The 18,718-nt window shown below is 32.2% G+C and overlaps 1 protein-coding gene across 1 annotated transcript in view; it reads right to left on the bottom strand.

Annotated features, from left to right (window-relative positions):
* LOC148605322 (heat shock protein 75 kDa, mitochondrial-like) overlaps positions 1–18,718 on the bottom strand; it is a 27,418-nt gene extending 8,700 nt beyond the window's left edge. The window contains exons 1-11 of the mRNA XM_088550907.1: positions 18,571–18,718; positions 11,033–11,185; positions 8,920–9,002; positions 7,998–8,147; positions 7,146–7,217; positions 6,244–6,407; positions 5,672–5,781; positions 5,043–5,116; positions 3,063–3,222; positions 2,087–2,200; positions 780–849 (exon numbers count right to left, since the gene is read on the bottom strand). Of these exons, the coding sequence (XP_088407033.1) occupies positions 780–849; positions 2,087–2,200; positions 3,063–3,222; positions 5,043–5,116; positions 5,672–5,781; positions 6,244–6,407; positions 7,146–7,217; positions 7,998–8,147; positions 8,920–9,002; positions 11,033–11,185; positions 18,571–18,673 (1,253 nt within the window). The 5' untranslated portion in view covers positions 18,674–18,718. The remainder of the gene's footprint in view (positions 1–779; positions 850–2,086; positions 2,201–3,062; positions 3,223–5,042; positions 5,117–5,671; positions 5,782–6,243; positions 6,408–7,145; positions 7,218–7,997; positions 8,148–8,919; positions 9,003–11,032; positions 11,186–18,570) is intronic.

Here is an 18,718-nt window from a genome sequence, read left to right as displayed (position 1 = left end):
AACATTAAAAACAGTGTAGGCAGCAACAATTTTATCTTTTATGATACTCTATTCAAAAGTCTTAAGGTACTTCTTTATATTAATTTTGTATGAGTTATCAGTGGCTTAATTACATAAATGTTGGGGTAACTTATTCCACAAAACAGACTGAATGAATGTCCGAAAAGTTCAGTTTAATTTTTTTGGATTATCAAATTTCCTTGTTCAGCATTTCTTGCTGAATAAGGTATGTTTCTTGAAACAGTTAAACTTTCCTGATATGTAACTTGGTGCTTCCCCATTGAGAGATTTATAGATTAATAGGTATTTGCAATATTTAATCCTTGTTTACTTACAGCTGAAAATAATGAAGTTATTGTAAGTAATTGTTAGCCATAAGAAAAGATATGGACTTTGACTAGTAAAATTCAATCATATAGGTAAAAATGCAAAAATGTGAATTGTCTGGGCTAGCGGCAAGGATTTTTTGCATGAATTTACAAGGTCAACTAACAAAGGGGAAATTTACAAAACCTGAAGTAAATATACAGTAAAGAAAAGGAATCTTAATGGTAAAATCCAGATTTGAAATAGCGGAATTCCACTAAAAAGCAGAAAAAAATCCTTCAAGATTGCACAAGTAATTTTTTTTTAATACAGAGTGATTTGGAGTAGAAAGAAGTGCCTGCAGGAGACATACATATAGCATTTTCTGGAACAAAGGCTTGATTTTACTAACAAATTGTAAAATCCAAATTTCAAAAAGCCCTAAAAAAATCAGGTCTGGAAACAGTCCTTACCTGATAAGAGCACTATCCTGCAGCAATTCTCTACTAAGATTCAATGGGATGTCTTCACTGTCAACAACACCTAAAATATTTCAGAAAAAGTTCAAATCATTATGTATTTAGAAAGAGTAATCAAGGGAACCAAGGTTATAGCGGTAATCAAAAGAATGTAATCCAGGGACAAAGACCAGACATGGAAAACAGACATACACAACAAAGAACTTAAAGTAACTAAAATCATACATTCAAAGTAACAAAAGTAAATGAGCAACTCGGACTCCGCTAAAAACTGGGAGCATGGACCAGGTGCACTGGTAGGGTAAGCATACTCTGCTTTTCTAGAAACACCCGCCAAGTTGCTCATAAAAAGTCAAGTCCGGGGTAGACAAAGAAGACCCTATCAAATTATAATGAGATGACATATCTTTTGACTAAGTGTATAAGAACTGTAGTTTCTAAAACATTTCAATTAGTAATTTGATTGATTGATTGATTGTTGGGGTTTAATGCCAGAGCATCAATATTTCAGCTATATTCAGGCAATGAACACGAAATGGATGATAAAATTAACATGAAATGATGATGATGATGATGAAAAGAGGAATGGGACACAAGGATAATAGGGTTGACAAATTTTGATTGCCGCTAGAAAAAAGGAGGGATGGGTAGGGTCGGGCAATTTAGCCTCCTGTGGCGAAGCGGAAGGTTTCCCACTCCTATCGAACACCAAAGCAGGGTTCTTTAACGTGCGAGGAACTTGGCATCTTTCCCAACATGGAACACCACTATGGTTTGCGGTCAGGTTTAGCGCTGCTGCAGGCCTATTCTTTTGACACCAGGACCTGCACAGGGAATTATTTTGTTGACTACCAGTTTTGGTAGTAATAGTGGTTCTTTCTATCAATTCCATAGATAACACCTTTTACCCCCCCCCCCCCCCCCACACACACACACTTTTAGACCCTTATTTCTAAATTCATGTCCCTACGAAAAATGTGTTAAAATTTCAAAAAGAATTGAAAAAGTTTACTCAAGTTTTCGTGAATAAACTAAAGTTAACGGACACCAAAGATGGCAACAATGACAACACCACTGCCACTGAAAACAACAACAGAGTCATACGATTATACAAAGGAAAAATTGTTTGCAACCATATAAAAAAATCCTTCAATATCTTCTTCACTAATCATCTGGAATCCAATGGGACGGGCAAATGCACAGATGGATAGACACACTTTTTGGAGGGTTGAACATATTACTGGCGTGGGGAGGGAGGTATAATAACTTGCTTAAACTTTGCAAACGCAGGTGTTACTTACCTTTAACAAACCTCATCCATTTTGGTAAAACATTGTTTGCTTTAGACATAATCATAATTTTCCGACTGTACAAAGATATTCCAACTTCAGATTCTCTACTCAGGTCAAAGGTTGCTAAAAATAAAATTTCAAAATAACAAAAATGTGAAAATTGTGAGAGCTCCATTATGGGCCAGCAAACACAAAGTATGTGTCTTAATGCAGGATTTACATGAAACACCTTTAAAATGTTACTCAAGTAATAAAGTATTATTTGTAAGCATATCATACTACAAGCAACACCATATGTAGATCTGTTTTTACTACTTGATGAAAATCCGTATTTTTTACCATATTCTATGGAAATGATCCATAAAATCCTGAACATTCTGAAATTTTAACAATGGTATCATGCAGATATTCCCAATCCATAGAGCATAATTTGCAGTAAAAATTTGTAGTAAATACAGAAAATCTGTATAAGTAAACACCTCTGCATACGGTGGATTCTTTTAGCCTGTGTAAAATTTGTGAAAAAAAATATCTGCTTTATGCTAAGATTAGGTTCAATATAATACAGCAAGTAAATAGTAAACTTAAGGAGACAGAGTTAGTCCTTCTCTGATAGAACGATAATGTCTTTGATTTTCAACAGAAAACTAAGAAAAAAATTAAAACTTTTGGAAAAAAAAATAAGTTAGCAAAAATCTTATATTTACTAGAGGACTATATCAATTGTAAGCATGGACGAATGGCATATTGTATTGTTTATCCGGAATGATTGTAAGTGTTGCTTTAAGTGTTTGAAGTAAAGGAAATGCAATGAAGTAGTTTGGATTTCTAAAAAATGATAAAGAAGGTTGTATGACATCTGTGTAAGAAAGCAATACACATCATGACACAAAATGTACTATCGTATCGCTTCTAGATATCATGATACCTCTCATATTATGAAGTTTTTAATGATACTCAGCTCTAATATTTTAATTTTACTTACGCTTATGTTCCGGAACATAGAACAGAGCTCTGATATTAAGTGGGGCATCGATTTTATAATGTAAACTGTATCTTGGTGAGTCATATAAATTTGTGGTGAATCTGTAAAATTCATGGTGCATGTCCTCTGAAATATCCTTAGGGTCCATCATCCATAGAGCCTTAAAGCAAATACAAATAGTTATCTAAAATTGACGACAATATACATAGTTGTTAATCTTACCATATTTAGGAGGAGAATTTTACAAAACCAATGAAAAATTTAGAATCTCCCTCATACAAACATAAGATCTGAGAAAGGCGTTTGGTCAAAGGACTATGTACGCTAAGGCCCGTTTTTGGCCCCCCTATTTCAGAAAAAATAATTTATGACCAACATACAGATTGAAAGACGAAAACGATCGCCAAATATCTCAATTTTGTCATATGCCTTGTATTTGATATGATTTTCCAGTGAAAAATACTAAATAATTGAATTCTTACATCAAAATTTGCTTTTACAAAAAAAAAAATCCAATGAGACATTGCCGATGAAGGGAGAATCTTCCGTATGATCTGTTCCAAAGGATAACTTGTATGCAATACCTGAGCAAGCCTAAATTAATTTTTAAAAATATGTTTTTAGTATGTTGTGGTCAACTACTACATTGTGCTTAGTATTGCACAAGTTTCTGGGAGATTTTTTTTTACGGGAAGTGGTATATATTATGTTATGATATGGGTGACCTAATTTTTTGCTTTGAAATTTGAAGTACATGTAAACCAAATACAAAATTGAGTAAAATCTAACTTTTGACAATATGTACAGGTTTGGGATAGACAACAGGGTTTCACTGTTGACTTTAGTACATGTACCAAGAAGACATTACATTGAAAGGTTTTAATGAAGTACAACAATTTATGCGTGATAAAAATCAATGCAAATATTTGTATATAATATTCTTATGTAATTTCACATATGTTTCAGGTAACACATGGTCTTACATCATAGGAAATATTGCAACATACATTTGTTCTTTTATATGTTTTGAAAACACCTGAAAAACCTAAAAGTACAAAAACATAATTTTACCATACTGGTCCTAAAAATATATTTCCATACGTTTTCAAACAAATGAAAATTTCTGATGTATAACTAAATCCAAGTTATCCTTAATATATATGCAAATAAATTATGAATTAAGTGCTGAAAAAAAGTAGATCAGAAAAATTATCTTCAGCCATTTCCTTAGTTGATTTAAAAAAGAATTATCATTATATTTTTCTACATGTAAGTAATCCTTAATATATACTTGCAAATAAATTATGAATTAAGTGCTGAAAAAAAGTAGATCAGAAAAATTATCTTCAGCCATTTCCTTAGTTGATTTAAAAAAGAATTATCATTATATTTTTCTACATGTAAGTAATCCTTAATATATACTTGCAAATAAATTATGAATTAAGTGCTGAAAAAAAGTAGATCAGAAAAATTATCTTCAGCCATTTCCTTAGTTGATTTAAAAAAGAATTATCATTATATTTTTCTACATGTAAGTAATCCTTAATATATACTTGCAAATTAATCATGAATGAAGTGCTTAAAAAAAGTAGATCAGAAAACTTTGGCCATTTCCTGAGTTGACAAAGTGAAGCATTTTTTTGCATGAGGTATCTCCTTTACCATTTGGTTGCCTCAACAAAAAAAAGTGACAAGGGTTCTTTTTTCATAGATAAAAAGAAACAGAAAAATAATGTCAGAGGTGCTATCTAATCTGTGTTATAGGGAACCAAGTAATTAACATCCTGAGACCTATGAACATTTTGTTCAGTCCTTCCTACCTGCTATCTAATCTGTGTTATAGGGAACCAAGTAATTACCATCCTGGGACCTATGAACACTTTTGTTCAGTCCTTCCTACCTGCTACCTAATCTGTGTTACTAGGAACCAAGTAATTAACATCCTGAGACCTATGAACACTTTTGTTCAGTCTTTCCTACCTGAATAATGTTAGCTCTGTGGCCATTCAGGAATATAGGTACACCAAGGAAATTACTGTACTTCTTGACAACATCTGAAAAAAAGGATAGAAAATGGAATAAAACTATCATCTACTCTTAATCAAGAATTTAATGCAAATTTTTATTGCAAAAAATGTGACTGGGTAGCAATCCTGAAATACAAACTTGCATTATTATAAATGTACTTAAAAAATTCCTTTTACTAGACTTGTTTTCATCCCACCCCCAAAAAAAACAAATACCAAACATTGCAAGGGTCTATGCAATTGCAATAATTCAAAAATAAATATTTCTGCAATATTTCAATACTCAATATTTCTGCAATAATTCAGTTATCAATATTTCTGCAATATTTCAATAATCAATATTTCTGCAGAAACATTAATATATGTTGTAATACAATTATTCAATAATTCTCAAGTTTCTGGTAAAATGCTAGAGAAGATGAAAAATACTTGTAAAGAGAAGATAGCCATGATTGTTTTTTTTTGCAGTAAAAGTTTTATAGAGCCATTTAAGTAACTAACTTGGTATGTAACAACCTGACAAATGAAAGCCCTATATGTTTAAAAAATAGTGATTAATGCCCTAAACCCATCACAACAAACCTTTCACAATATTTTCTTTTGCATAATCATAGCAGTCTCCTTTCAGATGGAGAACAATTTTGGTCCCTCTGTCAACTGACTCTGCCTCAGATAAATCATACGATCCAGTTCTGCCAAAAAAAAGTATAAAGATATTTTTTCCAAACAGTTATGTTGTGCAGCATATATGGACTTTAATGCTAACTAATTTAGTTTCTAAAACATAGAAGCAACGGCTTTTCTATAACATTACCTTTCAAACACAACTTTGATCACACTTTCCCTAAAACACTCGACATTAATATGGATACTGTAACCAAGCATTCGTTCCTTCCATCTTCACATTTAGATGAATATGTTTATATAAATTTCCATAAGTTTAGTGAAGCAATGTAACCGTAACCAAATTAGTGATGAAAAGAAAGCTGAAATCTAAATCTGCATTGGTTCTTGAAACAAAAAAATGGGACTTACATGTCTCCAAGTACCAACATTCATAAGTCACAAATTGGATTCAATTTTTTTTTCAACAACTCTCACATAGTTTGTATTTTTTTAGAAACAATACAGCTGACATAACACTAAAGCCTTACCCATCAGATGTCCATTTATAAGCCACAGAGTTGTCTTTATAACTTTTAGCAAACACTTCAACTTTAGTCGCAACCATAAATGCAGAATAGAAACCTACACCAAACTGTCCAATGATATTGCTGGCAACATCATTTGAGGTCTGGTCAACTGTATCCAAAAATGCCTAAAGAAACATTTTTTTATAAAGATGGTAGTGAATTCTTGAATTTTCCCTACATAAAAATATTTAATACAGTTTTCTCATTTTCCCTTTCTCCTACCAAATCATTAAAACATTTTTCTCTTGTGCCGTTAACTTTGTTTTTTATGTCGCTAAAGATATGAAATATCAATCCACCAATTACAAATTTTAGAATTCATTTTAGTTTTATAATATTGAGGAAACCTATGTTATCAATTGGGTTATTAAATTGTAAACATGAATAATTAAAATAAAATTGCTTGCCTCAAGAAAGCTCGGATGTAACTCGTATTCATATTTCTGTAATTCACTCTTTGCAACTTATCATCTGTTAACTACATGTATTTTTTTCATAGTTTTTACATACTGTGAAAGTATTATTGTTTGTGGGGTACCAATGTTCGTGGTTTTTGTGGGTGATCCAGACCAAGAAATTTGGTTTTCAATGAAAAGGGGATTCCCATTATTGTGTATACCAAAAACCTAAAACCATGAAATTAAGAATCCACGAACTTGTGTATCTTTTCTAATCCACGAAAATTGGTATCCACGAATTAAAGTACTTTCACAGTATATGTAACTATCTAACAACTACATTGTAACTACATAACTACATATATATGTTGATCCTTTTAAAGCTTATATCGTAAACTGGAAAAAATACAATATCCTTAGTCAAACCTTACTGGAAAGGGGATGCTAAAATTCCTTGACATGTACCTTGGACCCAGATCTAGCTATTGTTCCTAAGTTTTCTATCATTTCTTCTTTGGTCATTCCAATGCCAGTATCCTGTAACAATGTAAATGCACATGTATGAATTTTTTATGTTAAAATGTAATATTCTGAAGTGCTGAGGGAAGCTGACAGAATATGCAACACTGAAAAAACAAAAATGATCCCATAATACAATTACGTTAAGAAAAAAATGTAAGTGTTACAGGTCACGAACTTCATTAAACAAAATATTTGAAATCATTTGAAATACATTTAGGTACCAAGACATTTAATGCTGGTGGAAATTAAGGAGGTAGACTTAGGGTAAGTCTCAACTCATACAAATCATTGGAACATTTGTATTCACCATTTTACATCAATCTCGTGTCAGCATCAAAGTAACTTGGACTGATTTCATTCTGTTTGAAAGGCTTTGGTGAACTTGATTGGATACAAACGTATCACTGATTTTAAGACTTATGTCCCTTATCCTAGGTCTACCTCCTTAAGCCCACGTCTTTATAAAGATATCCTATGGGACTCATGGATACGAGTTTTCCATAAGAATACCTTTAATGACTACTGTAACAGGTAACCACTACAAGTGTTTTGAACAATAACACCAAAATACTTAAGTGGTGCTGAATTTAATCTGTCATATGTAAACACGTTTACTAAACATATAACTCAAGTTAGTAGCCTTGCACAGGTATCCTATGAACCATTAATTATCAAAAGAAATGCTTCAAATCCTCAACCACCTTCCCCTAAAAAAAAGATTGGTCAGTAAAATTAATTGAAATGTTCAATTTTATTGATACATGTACTTGAAACTTATAATAAATTTAAACAAACCTGAATGGTAAATGTTTTCTTATCATCATCTGTCGCAATGTGTATCTCCAAGGGGAGGTCACTGGCAACAGATTCCTGCTCTGTTACTTGTAAGTACCGCAATTTTTCCAAGGCATCACTTGCATTTGAAATCAACTCTCGGATGAATACCTAGAAGTACATATATAAGTTAAATACCCTATCGGTGCACCTGGTCCATGCTTGTTGTTTTTAGTGGCGCACATGTGATTGTTTTCTAATGGTTTTTTTGTAAGTTTTATTTTGGTTTTTTCTTCTTTGTTATTGTGTGTGTGTCTGTTTTCCAAGTCTAGTCTTTACCTTTATTTCTTCTCATTTCCACTCAAATCTTGATTGCCTTGATTACTCTTTTATATCATTTGTATTTAGGTTAAGCTTATACTGTATATGTATATTTCCATGATTATTTATAGAGGTATCCCTAGACTAATTTAATAGCATGGGACTGCAATCTGCCCTCATCTTCTATCGCCATGCTGTCAGTAACATGAATTATATTATACTGTATGCCCCTCAGATGACCAGATCAGCTTCCCTAATTTAGATAAATTTATCTTTTCAGTGTACACTGATTGTATTTTATCATGTACTTCAACTGTGTGGGCACCCTTCTATGACACTAAATTTGTAAGTGTTAGTCTCTATAAGCAGGGAGTGGATGGAACATGGTATCAAAAAAACAATCATTTTGATAGCTTAATATGACTATTTGTACCATAAAAATCAAGGAAAACAGACAAGATTTTCCATATCATGCTGGACCATTGAGTTACAATTTGCATTGAAATGCACTCAAAATGAACATTTTAAGGGCAGATAACTCTGTCAAAAACCACATTCTTCTAACATTCTACAAAATACAAATATTAGTCTTAAATATTCTTAATTTTCCTGTTGTTCTAACCTCTTTCTCTGAATAGAGTGACCTGGCAACAATATCAAGTAGTTTCCTTGTCTCAGCTTGGAACTCATGCTTGTCAGCAGGACCTAAAGAAAAATAGGCATGAAAAGACTGTACTTGAAATACTACAAGTGTAAGTACATGTTTATGTACACATCAAGACTCCAGAAGCCTACACGTATTGATATTTTTTTCCTTTGTCACAACAGACATGCTTCTCTGATTCGACTTTTCCAGCTCGCTATGCTCCTAAGGGAGGTTAATGGTAGAGAAATCCCAAATGGTTTGAAGTGAAAATTTAAGATCTGATATTCTATAGTATGGGTCCAAAGAAAGTTCTATCAGATGGCAGTTTGGGGTTTTCACCACACATATCTGGTTTATGAGCAGTGCCCCACCAGTTTAGTAGTAACAAACTACAGCGACTTTGTTCGGGAACATTCCAGGTTATGCCTTTACCATATTATCCTTTACATGCATTTGTAGTACATGTAAAGGGTAATATGGTACAGAACTATGAATCAGTCGTAGTTTGTACTTATTTATTAATTTATCAATTGAATCTTTATAAAACAGAAGTTAACTTTCAGACCATTTAAATCAATATACAAACTGTATTTGCGATTTTTTCTATAAATAATTAACTTTTTTTTCCATCACTCAGAAGTTTTTGGCTGTTTGTTGATGTGATGAAAAATTCTGAGAGATACAATGTTTTGTTCACATGTCAGAATGTCCATGTGTGGTCGAAACTGAACTCGTTCACTCGTTCTGATATTTTGTAAAAGACAAAGTATGTGACAAAATAACACAAATTTCAATATCCATCTTAAAATGATTACATAAAAAGATTTTTTTACCTTTATTTTCGATCTGACAATGTAAAAGACTGACACAAACGTCTGCTGAAGTTTGACAAATTGACCGACTTGGGCTGTCAAAATTTCCGAACCCTTGATTTGTACATATAGGGAACATTGTCATTACAAATTTTGAAAACTCATTTCATTATGAAGTCCTATGAAATACTTACTTCCCACTTAAAAAAATTCTCTGAGTATCTGCTGGTTTATTTAAATTAAACAAAACCAAAAAAACACAAGAGGCTCCCAAGAGCCTGAATCGCTCATTTGGTTAATTTTTTGACTTTCAAGGGCAATAACTCTAACAAAGAGTTGTCCGACAATTTTGACTCCATGAAAACTTTGGTAGGACTTATCATAAGGATCATTTCATCAATTAAAAGTTTCATTCTATCTATTATAGTCTTCAATATATTGGCTGAAAACTGCAAAAACGTAATTTTTTGTCTTTCAATTGCAATAACTCTTACATGGATTCAACTGACAATTTTTATCCCTGAAGATTTTTGTAGGCCTTATAATAAGAATCATTTCAGCAATTGAAAGTTTCATTCTATCTAACATAGTTTTCAAGATATTGACTGAAAACTATTAAAAAAAAGTCATTTTTCACCTCTCAAGGGCAATAACTCTTACATGGAGTAATCCGACAACTTTGATCCCTGGGAGACTTTTGTAGGCGTAATAATAAGGATCATTTCAGCAATTGAAAGATATTGGCTAAACCTAACCATTTTGGAGATATATGCAAAAAACTACTCTCTGACCAGATCAACAGATCTTCACCAAAATTTGACCACAGATAGATCTCATCATTCTGAACACTTTAACTAAACCTAATGGTTTTGGTGATATATGAAAAAAACTGCTGTCTGACCCCTATATTCTATTTTAAGTAAAGGTGGCCAAGTTTTTTAACAGATCAAAAATCGAAACGGTCATTTTGTGCAGGATACTCTAAAAAACAATCATATTAAGTTTTATCCAAATCCATTCAGTGGTTTCAGGGGAGAAGATGTTTGAAGAATTGTTAACAACAATGACAGATGACGAGGGACGCCATGTGATGGCAATAGCTAGCATGGCCTATGGCCAGGTGAACTAAAAAAGCAAACAAATATTTAAAATATATATATATATATATGTAATCGAACTAGTCCTCTTCAATGTTTTGGGGAATTTATCAATTATTTGAATAACAGACACATTTGACCTTTGGCTTTTAACCTTTCTAGATTATAAAATATTTTTACCTTTTGACCTTTCTGTATTTTTGATGATAGAGTGATAATCTTCTTCAACCTCTTCAGTCTGTGAACTCTCACTCTGTAGTCTTGGTGTTGTATACAAAGATCTACAGATGAGGTGGGGCTTGTTCAAGGAGTAGATTGGCACAGTTTTCTTTCCTGAAATTCACATGAAAATAAGGTTTGCTCAATTTCGTGGAAAAAGGATCCTTTAGCAAAAGAGTGTCAACAATAATCTCCTGTAAAGAAATCCGGAATGAGCTGAAGATTAGTTTTTTTAAATTGTAAAGTGTAAGTTTCTGTAAGAATCAGGCAAAATGGGAAAAATCAGAAACATCATACCTGCCAATTCAAAAGTGCTGTAGGGGTCATGACCCAATATTCAGAATTCAAATGTTGGGTCATAGCAGTTGACAATTTTTCAAATAAAAGTATCAGTATACATATTCAATAAAACTGAAATTTTAGGCACCAATAAAAGAACACATTATCCATGAATAATATTTCCGGCTTTAATTGTAATCAGTAAAAGCAATTTTAATCTGTCGTAACATGCAATCAAAGTCTTTGTTCTGGTTTGCAAAAAGTAGAGAGCAAACTGTATCATTGTTGACTTTTGATTGTATTGTATTTTGAAAAACCCCAGGGATAAGCCATGGAAGGACTTTTGTTTAGCGAGTCAATGCCAGATAAGTCTGATTTTGATCAGAGTCTGAGGCTTACTTCATATTCAACAACCCAGTTCAGGATCTATATAGTGATCTTACTAAACATCTAGTGTCAAAGCAATCCATCAATTTTTTTTAGAATTGACGTTTTTTGCATAGATTTTTCTTCTACTTGAAAATCCTTCTGATTTTCATCATTTGGCTTCAGTCAATGTGACATAACAAGACGTCATATGTGTCAATTTGTCAATGTTTGATGTTCACTTCTACACAATTATAACCCTGAAGGGAACTAATGGCTTTTAATTCCTTTAATTTAGGTTGATCACAGTCTGTATTTAAGAGGTCATCCTTTTTTTCATGATCTTAGTGGCTTTCTATACATTAAAAAAAGAACATTGCATTTTGATGGCATCTCAGTATTTTTTTAGTATCTTTGTTCTTTCACATGTCCTGAGATGCTATAATGGCCTGGGGAGTACACTGCAGTTGCTGTCTAGCACTTCTTTGGTAATGATTGATTTAGAGGGGCGATTACATGTAAGTGGCATTTTTGTGGGTGTGGCCCGCCAAGTATGGAAACATGCATGTCAAAAACCCACCAATCTGACATTATAATTTCACTCAATGATGCTTTTTCCATTTGAAAAGACCATTATTTGATCTCTTCATCACTGCATTTGCTCAGAAATTTCTCAAAAGAATGTTAGAAAAATGAGGTGTTGGACAGAGATGTCTGCCACTGAAATGTTCATTTTCAGAGCATTTCAATGAAATTATAACTAAATTTACCAATGTAATATGGAAAATCTTGTCCTTTTTTTTGTTGATTCTGATGGTGCAAATAGTCAAATTAAACTTTCAAAATAGTGGTTTTTTTCACATATTTCAAGCACTGCCTGAGACTGAAACTTAGAACAGAAATCAGGCAGGAAAGAATCCCTTTGCAGTACTGTGCTCTGTTGTTTTTGGAGGATCCTTGTTGTGGCTCCACCCTGACAAAGTTTGCTGGGGCAGTTACATGTACAAAAATGTATATCATTGTGGCTAGACTCTTAATGAATTACTAATGTTACAGGTTACGCTGGTAGAGGAGGACATACTCAGTTACCCTTCAATACCCCCTTATGTTATTCAAGTTTTTTTATAGGACTTCATATTTCAAGTGCTTTGTGTGGTGTCTTGTTTTCCTTACATTCAGTTTTGTTGGTAATTATATTTCATTCTGTTTGCTACATGGTGTATGTCTGTTTCCTAATATCATATTTAGGCCATGTTTATTGCACATATCCATCGGTGGTGACCTGAGTCTATATTTTAGAGATCCTAAGGTCGCTTATGATATTGACCTGGGAACGAGATTATACAAGAATCTTGCTACGTCGAGAAAAGTGAGTGATTTTACACGAAGTCATTCGATTGTCAACCAATGTTGGAATTGATTAATGTCCCAGAATTTTGAAAGGCCTGAGTGCAGCACTTAGTAACAAAACGAATGTCTGCCACGGCGTGTTGGAACACTACTTACCTTAGAATAAAAAAATACCAAGGAGTTCCGATTGGAATTAAAAGAAACTAGGAACCAGGAACCAGATATGATAAAAATTCTGACACAATTTTTTCTAGGAAATTTAAGAACAACAAATCCAGGTTGGTGAGGAAACATGAAACAAACATATATTTTTTTGGCCTAAACATGTACTGGTCAAGGACGAGGAGTACTTCTTGCCAACCGATTTTTCCTCTTCTCCAGTGAAACAACTTCATGTCAAAAATTTACGATTGCTGCTATTTTGAATAAAATTTTGGAGAGCAGATATGTGGGACTTGCTTCTGTCTTGAAAATACAGTACAGCCCGCAGCATAGTCAGATAAATACCTGGCATACCTCCAATATCTGGTATACCAGGTATGAATCCTTTGAAATTGATTCTGTTACTTGTAATATACAAGTATAACTCACTAATTTATAAATAAATTCTTGGGTCTCAGGTAAGATTTACCTGTCCACCAGGACAGGTGATAGTAGAAAAAGTAATTAACATGTAAGGTAAAAACTTGCTTTTATTTAGAGATTGAAAACACATAATTGTGTGTATAAAAATAAATATAATTAGATACTGATATAAAATGAGCAATTAGACTGATGAATATTTAAATGAAATAGATGTGAACCTTAATTTTCTATTTCTACTTTAAAAAGACTTTTTAAATAATAAATATATTCCAAAGTTAAAAGAATATATAAAATGCAAACTTTCTGGTGTTCTATCATGCCAATGGAGGGAAAATGGTATTAAATTATAAATTAAATCAGACTAAATTCAATTTTAAAAAGGAATTTCAGTTGAGTTGTAATGACCCCAATAATTTAAAAATAAATACATGTATCACTACTATGTTCATTAGGATTACATGTAGGTGTGTCAGTGAAAATCAAATGAAGGGAAAAAGTCACAGGAAATAAAGTTACAATTTATACATGTACAATGTATTTGGAGCTTTTATGGAAAATATCAACTGTAAAAGATAAAAATTGGTAATTAATCACTCATTTAATATCATTTAATAGTGAAATTAAATAATTTTATATTTGCATACTTATCTGAAAATTTAAAAGTTTCATTATATCAACAACAACAAAATTAATAAAAGGAACAAAACATTTTTTTTTTCAATGGCAGGGAAGCCATTCAGTTTAATTCACTTATTACATGTATTGAAATAGAAAGGACACATGTACCAGGAGATGACAATATCCAGGACCTGATCTGCATAGAAAATTTGATTGCTTTACAACTAACAAATGGTAATTACACACCACAATGAAAATAACTGAGGAAATTTGGCTAAAATTGACATGTGCACTAAACCATACCTACTAGGATGTAGGATGTTTTTTGGTAATTATGTATGATTTCAAGCATTGTAAGACACCAATATTTTTCTTGCGACATTTTTCTTAGCAAATATTGTGACTTTTTTTCAGCTAATCAAATGTCCATGGAAATATTAAGAGTACATAGAATGTTAATACATGTAATCAGTAGTGTAGACTGACTTCACGTACTTTGTTAAATTGCAAATAAATGTCAAACAGGACTATTTATATTTTGTAGGAAAAAAGATAGATGCATATCATAGCCTATTATAGTAAAAACTTAAAAAATATGAATAATAAATAATGTATTGATTGTTTATCATAATGTCACGTATCAGGTTTTCAACAAATAAAGAAAATTAACTGTACAGGTAAAACCAACAGTAGGTGCATATACCTGTTCAGTTAATTAGTAATTTCCTGTTGTATATTGGATAGAGGAGATGCTGGGGGATGGGGGACTTGTTAATTAAGGGGCAATAAGCAATAAAGGCTAAAAACCACTAATTCCACTTCCCATAGGCTTCTATGCTAATTTCACAATATTCAATGGCTTCTCTGGACTTTACCTTAACTTTAACCTCCAGAGGACTATATATCAGCATGATTCTACATATGTCAGCTCACAATCCTCAGAATGGCATGTGGGGTTAGCAGACTTGCAGTGCAGTACTGGTCACCGGAAGTGAAGGGTCTATAAATAGCATGGGAAATCCCAGTGTTTTCACAAGATAGGGGTATATTTAAAAATCATTATGGAGATTAGGCTTCACATCACAAGAAGCAAAATGCACCTATAAAATGTACAGAAATGTTTTTCCTTTCAGAAACTGTTAAAATTTTTAAAATAAGATGAGAACTTTTTTCACAGCACTATGAGGAACAGGGGTAATTTCTGCGTAGGACTATTTTTGCGTACGTTCCAAATGCTCATTGGTTGAATTGGTGGTCTATAACCTAAAGAGTCACTTTTTGTCTTAGAAAAAATAAATAACTATACAGGTATCTTCCTTCACACATACTGAATGCATTTGCAAAGTTTCAGTGAAATGTGACAAGCACTTTTTTAAATATTTGATTTTTAAATATAGGGTAGCCAAGTTGTGCGAGCAAAAAAGTGACAATATTCTACCATACTTAAATGCATTAAATATTTGCAAAGAACTTTTTCTGACTTTTCAAATAAAAAAAAATCAATCACAACTTGTTTTTTAACAATATTAGTGAAGAGATAGTTTTAAAAGTAATCATTTTCTGAGAAATTGGTCTATTTTTAAAAATTTATTTCTGACATGCCTCCCCCTTTTTCTTGATCACATGTCAAAAATCCTAAATCTTTAAATTCTCACAAAAGGTGATATCTTTGGCTTTGATTTTGTAAATACAGTGTTTTCACATTAAAACATGACCAGTAAAGGGCACCTTAAGCAAAAAAAGTACTCAATAATGGATTTTCCATGTTGCCATAGGGGAATGCTTATATGGCCTTAACCGCAGTAATGAAAGTGAGTTTTTCCTCATTTCTAACCTAATTTTTGCTCAAATCTACACAAAACTTGATTTCAAGTGCTGATTACCACCATATTTAGGTAAATATAGCCCTCAAAGTTTAATATTTGATATTTTTACTAAATTTTCTACACTTTTTTCAAGATAGGACATAAAAATCAGCCAAAAAGACCAATTTTCCATAATTTGGACCTATAACTTAAAAAAATGCATATTTTGAAGGATTTTTGTAGTGTATTCCTCTCATGGCAAAGTTAACAAGATCTTCAAGTAGTTTAAAGCTATTTCAAAAAACTTTTCATTTTGCCATGGCTTCAGCTTAAGGCTAAAAACCACTAATTCCACTTCCCATAGGCTTCTATGCTAATTTCACAATATTCAATGGCTTCTCTGGACTTTACCTTAACTTTAACCTCCAGAGGACTATATATCAGCATGATTCTACATATGTCAGCTCACAATCCTCAGAATGGCATGTGGGGTTAGCAGACTTGCAGTGCAGTACTGGTCACCGGAAGTGAAGGGTCTATAAATAGCATGGGAAATCCCAGTGTTTTCACAAGATAGGGGTATATTTAAAAATCATTATGGAGATTAGGCTTCACATCACAAGAAGCAAAATGCACCTATAAAATGTACAGAAATGTTTTTCCTTTCAGAAACTGTTAAAATTTTTAAAATAAGATGAGAACTTTTTTCACAGCACTATGAGGAACAGGGATAATTTCTGCGTAGGACTATTTTTGCGTACGTTCCAAACGCTCATTGGTTGAATTGGTGGTCTGTAACCTAAATACATTGGCGCTTTTAAGGAAAATATCAACTGTAAAAGATAAAAATTGGTAATTAATTCACGTACTTTGTTAAATTGCAAATAAATATCAAACAGGACTATTTATATTTTGTAGGAAAAAAGATAGATGCATATCATAGCCTATTATAGTAAAAACTTAAAAAATATGAATAATAAATAATGTATTGATTGTTTATCATAATGTCACGTATCAGGTTTTCAACAAATAAACAAAACCATATACTTTCTATCACATATCATTTCAAAGTAAAAGTTTGATTTTAATTGAAATAAAATTGTAATTACATGGAGCAACTTAAAGTTCTGTAGAGGTGTTTTATCATAAATGGTATATTCAATGTTAAACATACCTGTTAAAATGTGAATAAAAACATTTTGGTGGCTTTTAATATGGGAATCTTAATGTGCTGTTAAATATGAATTTTCCACTGTAATATGAAATACATTTATAATCATGCCAGGGATGTATGCCCTTGTTTAATGTATAAGAGTGTACAGGGATTTCTATTTTTAATGATTCTTAAAAGTTTGGGAGTTTCCTTTTTTAATTAAATCTCAAGCATGCTATTTGGATTCTCTGGAAAACATGCTGGCATAACAATGGAAAAAAATGTGTGCATTATTCATATGCATTGTACATGCACATTTAAGATTTATTTCATGTCTTTACACAGTGCTGTAAATAACAGTTGATTCTAAAATATCTTATGTCAGATGCAAATACTACCAAACTTAAAAAAAAACAAAAAAACATTAAAGTGATCCTCATTTTCTCACTCGAAAGTGACTTAAGCTTTCAAAATCCTGGAAAAAAACCCTGAAAATGGGTTAAAAAAATGTAGTTTTCTAATTGTGATTTTCAAAATAATTAATTTAACTGCAAACAAAATATTTCAGAATAATAAATAATAAATATATAAATTGTGACATACATGTAACAATACAATTCAGTTTTATATCAAATTGCCAAAACTTATCAGAGACAAATGAGCTCTACATGTACATTAGCTGGTAAATACACTAATTCATCTACAAATTCCCTAAGAACTAAATATTTATGGAATTTTAATTACACTTGTACATAGTTATAAATTTTAACATTACATTATAAAAAACCTTACTTTTAATATACTCTACTTATATACTAATTCTTATTCACTTAGGTGAGCCACCTGTGTGAGAAAATTAACTGTACAGGTAAAACCAACAGTAGGTACATATGCCTGTTCAGTTAATTAGTAATTTCCTGTTGTATATTGGATAGAGGAGATGCTGGGGGATGGGGGTCTTGTTAATTAAGGGGCAATAAGCAATAAATATATTGGATGCAAGGTATGAGGCATGCCAGGTATTTCAGACTATGCTGCATGCTGTACTGTAGCAAGACATAATCTGTCATTGATCAGACAGTAGTCTAATATCTATGAAGCAGAAAGTTGAAATTCAAAAATTAACTCATACAAATGACAATTCTTTACAATATTAGGAATCAAAGAAAATTAATTAGGACAAAATCATATGTAGGTTGCATGTGATCATGTACAGTATTACATCAGCAGGTCATTGATCTGTGTCTGTGATAAAACGACCCGGTCTTGGGACAAATTCTCATTACAATAAGAAATGCACTATGTATCAAATATTGCAATAATACCACAAAACTCATATATACCTATGCCATATACACGAGAAGTTTGTTTTGCTGAGTTCAAACGCAGAATTCGATTAAAGTTCTGCACATTTCGAAGGACACACGATCGCATGGAGGCTGCCATATTGAATTGTATAAGATAAACCAAAGTCGGAGAAAATTATTCCGG

This window comes from Perna viridis, chromosome 10 (genome assembly GCF_037379345.1).
Source record: "Perna viridis isolate PV_CMFRI_1.1 ecotype Kerala chromosome 10, ASM3737934v1, whole genome shotgun sequence".
Lineage (NCBI taxonomy): Eukaryota > Metazoa > Mollusca > Bivalvia > Mytilida > Mytilidae > Perna > Perna viridis.
This window is presented reverse-complemented; position numbering and strand designations above follow the sequence as displayed.